The sequence below is a fragment of the Lactuca serriola genome, chromosome 3 (genome assembly GCF_051521515.1).
Source record: "Lactuca serriola cultivar US96UC23 chromosome 3, Lser_US96UC23_V15, whole genome shotgun sequence".
In the NCBI taxonomy this organism is placed as follows: domain Eukaryota; kingdom Viridiplantae; phylum Streptophyta; class Magnoliopsida; order Asterales; family Asteraceae; genus Lactuca; species Lactuca serriola.
In genome coordinates this window covers 257,783,777-257,794,468 of record NC_136410.1, presented here as the reverse complement: position 1 = coordinate 257,794,468, position 10,692 = coordinate 257,783,777, and the positions used below count along the sequence as shown (strand labels likewise).

The 10,692-nt window shown below is 39.7% G+C and overlaps 1 protein-coding gene across 1 annotated transcript; it reads right to left on the bottom strand.

Moving 5' to 3' along the window:
- Positions 1-1,861: 1,861 nt before the first annotated feature.
- LOC145096206 (uncharacterized) lies at positions 1,862-7,506 on the bottom strand. The gene is made up of 5 exons (XM_079033967.1): positions 7,356-7,506; positions 6,648-7,298; positions 5,366-6,152; positions 2,922-2,994; positions 1,862-2,143 (listed from the first exon to the last, which is right to left on the bottom strand). The coding sequence occupies exons 1-5, from the start codon at positions 7,504-7,506 to the stop codon at positions 1,862-1,864; spliced, it is 1,944 nt and encodes a 647-aa protein (XP_078890093.1).
- Positions 7,507-10,692: the final 3,186 nt, after the last annotated feature.

Below are 10,692 nucleotides of genomic sequence, written 5' to 3'. Positions count from 1 at the left end.
TGAGATTCCTCTCCTCCTTGTTTTGGAGTAGCAAGGGCGGGAAGAAGTTTGGTTGGAGATGATTGCGAATGGTGAGAGTCAGAATCGGATCATCAGCACCAAGTATGTTGGTCAACATGTCCTTAACATCGTTGGCACAACTACGAAAGACAGCTCTTTCGGTTTTCAACAATGAAATCTCCTTCTCTGTCTGAGCAAGCTGCACAAGCTGAACTGCGATTGTAGAGGCTTGTCTTGCAATTTCTTCTTTTAGTGCACCCTCATTGGAAATATCTTCATGTAGAGAGTCCAGTTTGGAGGAAACCAAACTAATGAGAGAGGCATTATCAACTTGTATCGAGGAACGAACTTCTTCAAACTTCTTATGTTCTTCCTTTAAAGACTGAGAAAGAGAGGCAACCGATTCACGAAGTGTAGCAACATTTGTATCCGCATGACCTTTCAAAGAATCTAAGAAGATATGTGTGGTGCGAATAACTTCAGTCACACCAGCAGAAGCTTTCTGGCAAACTGAAGTCGATTCTTTGATGGCATCGGTTGATTTATCTATAGTTTTTTTATATTGCTGTATAGCTGTCTCCACAAAAGCTTTAAGAACAACTCCTCCATAGGCTTGAGTATCAGCAAGCAATTTATCCAACTTTTCATGAATACTGGCTAAGTGTTGGCGGTTGATTGGAGTTTCAGTATCTTCATCAGATTGTAACCGATAGGGACTAAAGTATGTGGAGACACACTCATCATTGTCGCCTCCAAGAGTAGCACCGGAACCGGTTGATTGGGTTGGCGATGGAGGTATAGTGATGACAGGGGTGTCGGATACAGTAGGTGCCCCCGTATTAGATACGTTGACCCTTGCTGTTTGTTCAGGGATTGTAGTGGTTGTGAATGGGGTAATGATTGGAGTAGAGAAAGGTGTTGTGGAAATAGAAAGAGAAGATACAGGTGGGGGTGGTAGAGAAGTTTCGGTTGTAGTAGTGGGAATAACCGAAACTGGAACTTTCGGTGTCGGTGTTGGAGTTGGCTGTTTCGGTGGTGGGGTTGTTTGTTTTGGTGAAGGGGGTGGAGTTGGAATTTTAACATCTTCGGGTTTAGGAGGGGATTGTTTTCGTGATGGTGGTGGAGTTGGAATGTTAACTTCTTGAGTTGGGGAAGGAGATCTAGGTGGAGTATCACCTCTTGGAGACACATGTGGAGATGCGGCTTCTTCATCATCTTCGTTGTCAGATTGTGAAGTAGATGGACCCTTAGGTTTTCGTGCCATTCGTTTGATCTTCATTGGCTTAGAAGAACTTTCGGTATCTGACTTTCGCTTCTTGCTTTTGGAAGGATTAGAGGGTTTATGCTCTGTTGTCTCCTTCTTAGTAATCACCCGTTTGCCTCGGTTACTCAGCTTGTCAAGAGCATCTAAAGCAGCTTGTTGTTCGGTAGTTAGAACTCCCGACTTTGTGGGATGAATCTTGCTATAGTCGGCCATCACCTTACTGTGTGGGGTAACACTTCGGTACATTGACTCTGGAATCGAACCATTGTGATGAAACTTGACTGGGTCAGAGGTGATGATCTTCTTCATATGGAAGGTTGCAATTGACGCAATTAGAGCATCCTTCATCACCGGAATTTCCAAAGTGTCAATGGATCTTTGAGTAATAATGGTCCAAAAGAGTCCACAAGAGATTTCGGAATGACAAGTGGATTTGTTCAAACTTTGCACAACCTAAGACCATATGAATGAACCATAGTCCAGGTTCAACCCATTATACAAACCGTAGAGAATGGACAGAAACCCCTTGCTAGTGCCATCGGATCCAACACTTCGTTCTGTCAAGCCTTTTATCAGCAAGGTGAGAAGACCATTCCACTAAGATGGTAGACAAGACTTCTTAAATTTGGCAATGGTTGTCAAGACATCAGTGTAGCCCATCTCATACATCATTGAGAAGAGTTGTGCGGCGGTGATAAAATCAGGAGAAACCACCGAAGAATCAACTGCGAGATGAAGCAGCAAACAAAACCTCCCTTTGTGGATTTGAAAATAGATTCGTTCCTTGTTCTTGTCATATGATGTAGAAGAGTAAACTTGAGATAACAATGACATTGGAACAGCCTCAAACTGGGTTGGGGCAACCACTAGCGGGGAATACTTCAAACATTCCACAACGTACAACATGTAGGAATCATACATGAAAGGAGTTAGTTTAATAATCATATTTGATTAGGCTTGATGGTAAGAAAAGTAGATGAAGCAGTTTGATATTGTGCAGAAGAAGAAGTCACCATTGTTGATCAAAGGAAGAAGATGAACATTGTAAATCGCCGTTACAGTTTAGAATTCTTTGAAGTGGTAGAAGACAAAGAATCATGCAATCCCTTTATATACCGTTGGTAGGAGAGAGAAAATCGTGACGATTGTGACGTTATCTTCTAAAAAGTAACCTGAAAAAGCGCGATTTGACATGTTGGATGTTCCTAGGTAGGCATCAGCATACGTGCGTATAGCGACCGTTCAAATTCACGCGCCCAAAAAGATTTCAGCAATCTGCATTTGAATTAGAATGTACCATCGGAACCTGAATTGCCCTTGATTCACTAGATGACAAACATACTCAAACATATCATCAATAGAATGGGGAAAATTAAAAAATTTCGTGCATTAGAGTGACAAAAGATAAAGTAATAAATCAAATGTGTATGGCTTGTGAGTGATGTCTGAATATCGGACGAAAAACAGAGGATTCCGGGCAAGAATCGCTTCCTTCGAAGTCAAGAGAGACTCAAAGTGCTTGTATGGATTCCCGAGAATACGATCAAGTGTTTGTTAATAAACATTGAAAGGTTTCTTTTCATGACATAGGCTTATGGTGGCTTAACTTCAACTGAACATCAATACTTAAAATAAGACCGAGGGTCGGAAGAAGTACTTGTGAGAACGATGTGGTCTGTTGAACAAGTAGGCAGGTGGTAGTTTGTGATGACAAAAGAATGTATAGAAATCTGAAAAAAAAATAAAATTGGATTATTATGGGAAGAATAGTCTCGGTATTAGACATATTCATAAAAGACCTCGCAAAAAAAAAAGATTTCATTCGGTACCAAGTAAGAGCTTGAATATAGAAATTCACCGTTAATTCATTATGGGTGTTGAATTTTGGGTTTCACTCAGTACGTGGTATACGTATCTAAGATCATAAACACAGATGTTGTGCAACCATAAAACTCGGTGGTAAAAACCGAGAGTCTCAAGGGTTACAATAGTGAACCCATAGTAGATGGAGAATGGGTTGAGGATGGTGAAAGAAATGAAGGCACCTTTTGCTCTATAAGAGGAAAAAGCAGAGAAACTCTTAACTCATGTGAGAAGAGTAAGGTAGCTCTAGACCGAGTAAATAAGAATTGCTTATTTGGGAAGAAACGATAGGTTGGATCGAATCATTAAGGCCTTGCTCTAGGTCGTAGAGGCTTGAGTCAACATGCAGCAGCATGCTTCTAAGGACCCTTAACTAGTTCAGAAAATACACATAATACCTGTACCAGCTCCATTTTCTGTTCTTCGTGTATCCTTGAGACCGAAATAAGACAAAAACAAACAAATATACCACACACAGAATTTTTTTTTGAGTTTTTAAATTTTTCTGAAAAAAAGAATAAAAACAGAAAAAGAAAATGTTTTTGGTTTTTTTTTTGAAGTTTTCTGAAAAAGAATAAAAACAGAAAAATAAAATATTTTTGGATTTTTGAGGTTTTCTGAAAAACAATAAAAACAGAAAAAGAAACTATTTTTGGATTTTTGAGGTTTTCTGAAAAAGAACAAAAACAGAAAAAGAAACGTAAACAATTTACAGCCAAAACCTTATCTTAGTTAAATGAAGTGAAATAGACCGAGCGGTCGGATCATTTCGGTTCTCAAAAAATTGAGGAGCCGAAATAGACCGAGTGGTCGGTGTATTTCGGTTCCCAAAATTTAAGGAGCCGAAATAGACCGAGTGGTCGCTCCATTTCGCTTGTCTAATTTTTAGTGAGAGGATTAAGGATTCAATACCGACTCTGCTTCCATCATACCTAGGCCTTGTAAGATTCTGTTAAAGAGTGCTTCCGGTAATGCCTTAGTGAATATGTTGGCCAGTTGATCACCAGATCTAACAAAATGTACTTCTACGTTCCCATCTTCAACATGATCTTTAATAAAGTGGTATCGAAGTGCAATATGCTTAGTCTTTGAACGTTGCACCGGATTGTGACAGATCCTTATCGCACTTTCTGAGTCACAATAAAGATGTATCTTCTTCATGCTTAGCCCATAGTCTCTCAGTTGACTTTGAATCCAGATTACTTGAGAAGTGCAAGAGGCTGCAACAATATACTCAGCTTCGGTTGTAGATAATGACACACACGTTTGCTTCTTGGACTGCCAACTGAAAAGTTTTCCATCAAGAAATTGGCATCCACCTGTGGTGCTCTTTCTGTCCAGTCCACATCCTCCTAGATCAGCATCAGAATAAGATTGAATGAAGAATCCAGATCTTGCAGGGTACCAGAGACCGAGAGAAGAGGTTCGCTTTAGGTAGCGAAAAATGTTCTTCACAGGAACCATGTGAGGTTCTCTTGGATTAGCTTGAAACCTGGCACAATAACACACAGAAAACATAATGTCTGGTCTACTAGCCATTAAATACATAAGTGAACCTATCATTTGACGATATTTTGTTGTGTCAACAGCGGGTTTTTCCAGAGATGGTGTAAGTTTAGTTCCAAATGCCAGTGGAATCTTTACTTTTGAGTCGCCCGTCATACCGAATTTTGTTAGTAAGGTTTTTGTATAAGCCTCCTGGTTGATGAATATACCTTCTGGTCCCTGTCTAATGTTTAAACCAAGAAAGAAATTAATTGGACCCATTGCGCTCATTTCAAATTTAGTCTCCATCAACTTTCTGAATTCAGCTGTTAAGCTAGGATTCGTAGAGCCGAAGATGATATCATCAACATAAATTTGAACAATCATTAGATGTTCTCCTTCTTTTTTTCGAAAGAAGGTAGGTTCGACCGAACCTTGCTTAAATTTTGACATATTTAGAAAACGAGTTAAGGTTTCATACCAGGCTCTCGGTGCTTGCTTTAATCTATACACTGCTTTATCTAGCACATAGCAATGATCAGGGAATTTCTAGTTAAGGTTTTATCTAGCACATAGACTGTTTCTTCTAATTCTCCATTCAAGAAGGCACATTTGACATCCATTTGGAAAACTTCGAAATTTTTATGAGCTGCATATGCCAAGAAGATCCTTACTCATTCCAACCTAGCTACCAGAGCGAAGGTTTCTTCGTAATCTATCCCTTCTTCTTGACAATATCCTTTCACAACCAACCGAGCCTTATTGTGAATAACATTCCCTTCTTTATCTAGCTTATTTCTAAAAACCCACTTCAATCCAACTACAGAGGCATCCTTTGGTGTAGGTATCAACCTCCAAACTCGGTTTTGTTCAAACTCATCAAGTTCATCTTGCATTTCCTGGACCCAATCTGAATGATCAAGGGCAGCATTTACTGTTTTTGGTTCGATCTTTGAAACAAATGAATTAAACATACAAAATTCAACTTTAGAGAATAATGAAGTTTGTTTCGCCTTTATTTGAGACCGAGTGAGAACGTTTTCAGATGTTTCACCAATTATTTGTTCCTTGGGATGGTCTCTGGTCCATTTCACCAATGGAGGATAATTTGGATCATATACTGGATCCAATTCGGCATTCACTTCTACTTCAGCTTTAGAGAAATCACATTCACCTTCATCAGTTGTGCTTTTGGTCTCTTTCTCCCCCTCGACTGGTGAAGTATTACCTGTGTCTTCACTCAAGATTGCATTCACTATGGGAGTAGAGTTCTCCCCCTCGGTTGTACTACCAATAGGTGGACTTGGAGCCGAACTTTCCTCTTTTTCTGAGCCTTTAAGAGATGGAGACGAAACTGAATCCTCCACCTCGAAAGATGCTTTGTTTGTTTCTGTTGGAGTTGAACTTTCCCCGTGTAATAATGGATTACTCTTAGCAGTTAGAGGTTCATTTTCCATCTCTTTAGCAGCTTCATCTATGAGTTTCTGAAGATTTTCAACTTTGTTATCTATGGCTTTTGCTTTTGAGGTTACTGCCTTTTCTGGTTCATCAAACAGTCACATGTACTCTTCAAACAAGTTGGCTATAGGAACCGAGACTTGTCCTGATTTAGGAAAATTGTCTCCCAGATCACTTTCTTTTCTTTGAACCTTCTTTATGTAGCTGTCGTCGAAGGTGACATAGTAAGTTTCTTCAATTCGTTTTGAGCGTTTGTTTAATACTCTGTACGCTTTCGACGTTAGTGAGTATCCCAGAAAAATTCCTTCATCGGCTTTGACATCAAACTTATTTTGGTTCTCTTTCAAGTTAAAAACGAAACATCTTGAACCAAAAATATGGAAGAACTTGACATTCGGCTTTCTGTTGTTCAGGATCTCATATGGTGTAACTAAGAATCTCTTGTTCAATAGGGACCGATTTTGAGTATAGCACGCAGTAGCAATAGCATCAGCCCAGAAGTATAATGGAAGTAAAGCAAAACTTAGCATGGTTCTGGCAGCTTCACACAACGAACGGTTTCATCTTTCAACAATACCATTATGTTGTGGTGTATAAGGTGCCGAAAAGTTATGAGTTATTCCCTTATCAGCCAGAAAGCTATCAAAATCTTTATTCTTGAATTCCAGACCATTGTCGCTTCTGATATTCCTCACTGTTTTCCTCGGTTGTACTTCTATTTTCTTAATGAATGTTTTCAGCTTGGGAGTTGCATCTGATTTCTGTGTAAGAAATAAAACCCAGATGAAGCGTGAAAAGTCATCTACAATTACAAGAATATACTTACTTCCAACAAAGCTTTCAATAGTTGAAGGTCCACATAAGTCGATATGCAAGAGTTCAAGAGCTTCAACTATCTTTGTATTGACTCGTATAGGGTGGCTCTTTCTGCTTTGTTTCCTCATTTCACATGCTGCACACAGATGGTCCTTATGAAATTTGAGAAGAGGAAGTCCACAAACATGATCACCAAGCACAAACTTATTAATGTCTTTAAAGTTCAGGTGCGATAGTCGTTTATGCCACAACCAGCTATCATCTGTATTTGCCTTTGTTAGCAAGCATATCGCCGATTTTCCTCGTATGGGATTGAGATTTAATGTATACATCTCTCCTTTACGTTCGGATTTCAAAAGAACCTTCTTGGTTTGTTTTTCGATTATTTCTGACCCCTCATCATCGAATGAAACTTTCAAATTTGTGCCCACAACTAATTGTGACATACTAATGAGGTTGTGCTGCAAACCTTTTACGTAAGAAACTTTTCGAATCGTGAAGTCACCATCTGTTATCATGCCATATCCCTTGATTGTTCCAAAAGAGTTATTCCCATATTTCACACAACCACCGTTTTTCAGCGAACGAAATTCTCTAAGTTCTTCCTTCCTCCCTGTCATGTGACGCGAGCAGCCACTGTCTATGTACCATTCTTTGTCGAACTGCTCGTCACTCATTACCTGCAAATTTAAGCAGATTTACAAACCCAAAGTTTCTTGGGTCCTTGTGAGTTTTTCACAGAAAAAGGAATTGCAGTAGAGATATCAACCAAGTATGTTCTTTTTACTAATGTGGTTTGATCTTTTCTTTTAATTGTATACACCTTAATTTTTGTTTTATCTAGTTTAAATTTGAATTTATTGATTAGTTTGTTTGATAATTTTTGACTCCTAGGATCAGTAGTTAGATTTTCTTTTCCTTTGAAGGTTGCTTTGCTTTGAGGTTTGTTGTAGCCTAAACTAGATTGAGGACCGAAACTGGGTTTGCATCTGTTAGGAGGAACGAAACTTGACTTAGGACCGAAACTGGATTGGGGACCGAAAGTGGATTTTCGGCTCTCAGACTTGGAATAGTAAGAACTGGGGCTGAATTTGTCTATTAAATTTTCTTTTCCTATGTCCTCTAAAATCTTCTTTGGAGGACCATAGTTGGGATTTTTTGAACTCCAGTAACTCTTTTGCTCATTTAAATTCTTAGCATATCTTTGATTTCTTAAGCGTTTTTGCTCAGCTAGTTCTCTCTGCGATTTGTGCATATTGAAGCTTGCCTTTTGCTTCTCTCTTTGGGTTTCGGTTGTTTTGACTTGAGCTTTCGATTCTTCTCTCTGTTCTATAGGAATGTCCTGGGTTCCACTCGTGCTTGGTTTGTCAGAACTCAAGGGTTTATTTAAGGGTTCAGCAACGTATCTTCCTTTAACTTTCCAGGAGGTCGGCTCAGATAAGCATACAGTTTCGTCTGCATTATCTATGGGAGCCGACCAGAAGAACTCTTTGCATCCTCCTTCATTATCTTTTTCTACCAAGACTCTTAGTTATTCTGTTTGTCTATGAGTAACTCCTTCAGTTGCATACACTTGATTTGGCACGGTTCGAACCTTTTGATAAACCACAACTTTTTCTTTAAGCTTCTTTTCCTTATCCTTTGCTAGACAAGCAAATTCAACCGAATCTTCTGAGATTAATGGTTTATCATTCTCAGTTTCACTCTTTGTAAACTAAGAGCAATCAACTACATCTTCTACAGATATCTCACTCATCTCATCAAATTCAGATGCGTTGTCTAAGTCTATTTTACTTTCAGAGGTTAGTTTGGCATTGGATTGATCAAATGAGTGAATAGTGTTCGATTTGATTTTTCAATTTGTCATTTTCATCTGAAATGTCTTTAAAACATGCATTTGTGTTCTTTGAATCTATGAAGGTTTCTATTTTGTCCAGACCAATTTTGTATGACATGGACGTCTCTTCTGATGATACTACTGATTCGCATTCTGCTATTACTTCATCTTCCTTGAATTCAAGAAAAGGCAAAATCATCTTATGGATTTTCTTTCCTATCTCACAGTTTAAATGCAATTGAGCTATATTAGTGTATAAACGCTTAGCAATTAAACAAAAAAACATTTCTCTGTTTCAAAATTTTCAAATTGTCTTTTTGAAAATAAAAACTTTCGTCCCTAGCTTTAACTAACTCCGCCTCCTTCAACTCGATCCACATCCTTATCTCCCCACTCTTTGAAGACACCCTGCTGAGTTGGTCAGTTAGGTTAGAATTCGCTAAGCGATTTTGCATTAGACTACCACTTAAGTTAGAGAATTTAAATTTTAATTCATTTAATTCTTCTTCATAATTTGTTAATGGAATTTTAAGTGATTCGAGGATGGTTTGTACCTTTTTGATCTATCGATCGCAGTCGTTGATCTGCTCAATGACAGGCTTTGCCGCGAAGCATTTGTCTTCACTCAGGTTCGGTTCTTTATCTGCACTTTCGGTTGATGATCCAGCAGTGACCATCAAGCACTTCCCAGCCGAACCTACTTCCTTTGCCACATAAGCCCTTCCATGAGTGGGCTTTCTTACTTCTTCATCCTCAGAGTGAGTTGACCACATTTCCACGCCACCGAACTCGTCTTCATCATCCTTTTCCTACACAACTAAAGCATTCATCGTACCTTTTGTGCCGTTAGTTGTCTTCTTGTTCTTGATCTCTTCCAGCTTTTGCATGTAATATGCCTCATCATCTTCCCCATCTCTCTTCTCAGCCAATTTGTAACATCCGGGTTCCCAGGTATTATTTTTATTCTTTTATTTTTGGATATTGAGAGGGACTCGGCGAGTTGGCGTATAAACTCGCCGAGTATGGTCACGGATGTCCACGCGGATTTGCGTTTGGACTCGGCGAGTCCAAGGGGTGGACTCGGCGAGTCCACGATGTTTAATGAAACCCTAATTTCTTGGGTTTGGGACCTATTTAAAGGCCCTTATGGCCGTCATTTGCATCTATCAGTCCCTTGAGAGAAACCCTAGAGCACTTGAGTGTTTTGGGAGAGAGATGAGGCCATTGTTAACATTTGAAGCTTTGTTTAGCAAGGAAAAGGAGGTTTTAGCCAAGAGGAAGAAAGGGAGGTGGACATCCTGCGATTTTGGAGCTCAGAGCATCACTTTAGAGGTAATATCTCGGCTCCCCTTCTGTTGTTATGCTGATGATATGGATTTAGGGTTTTGTGGACCCTTTTATTGACTTGATTTGAGGTCCAATCCGTCCCTATGTGTGTTGGGGCATTAGATCTGGATCCGTTGAGGTCTAGAGAGCTTTACTCTTCAAGATGTATGAAGATTATTGGGGGTTTTGACCATGGGTCATGATAAATGGGGCTAAAACATCATATAAGAGCAAATAGATGTTGTTTGTGTGTCAAGGTCCGAACTTTACGTGATTATCATGCTTGGGGAGGCTAGATCTATGATTGGATGGAGCAAATCTAACCTCAGAAGTCGTCTTTAGTTTGTGCATGGCATGAACTCGCTGAGTTGTTCTTGGGACTCGGCGAGTAGTTTGAAGGTTTCCCGTTAATCACTTAGTGAGTGGACTTGTCGAGTTGGGGGAATGACTCGGTGAGTCAGGGTGAGTCAGGTGTCTGAGTTCGAGTTGGAGCTCGCCGAGTTGTTCTTGGGACTCGGCGAGTTGAGTCGGGGTGGCCCCGCGATTCTTGCCAGGTGGAAGTCTTCGAGTCGGGGGAGTACTCGACGTGCCAAAAGAGGGTTTAAGTGAGAGTCAGTGGACACCTATAGACTCGCCGAGTCGC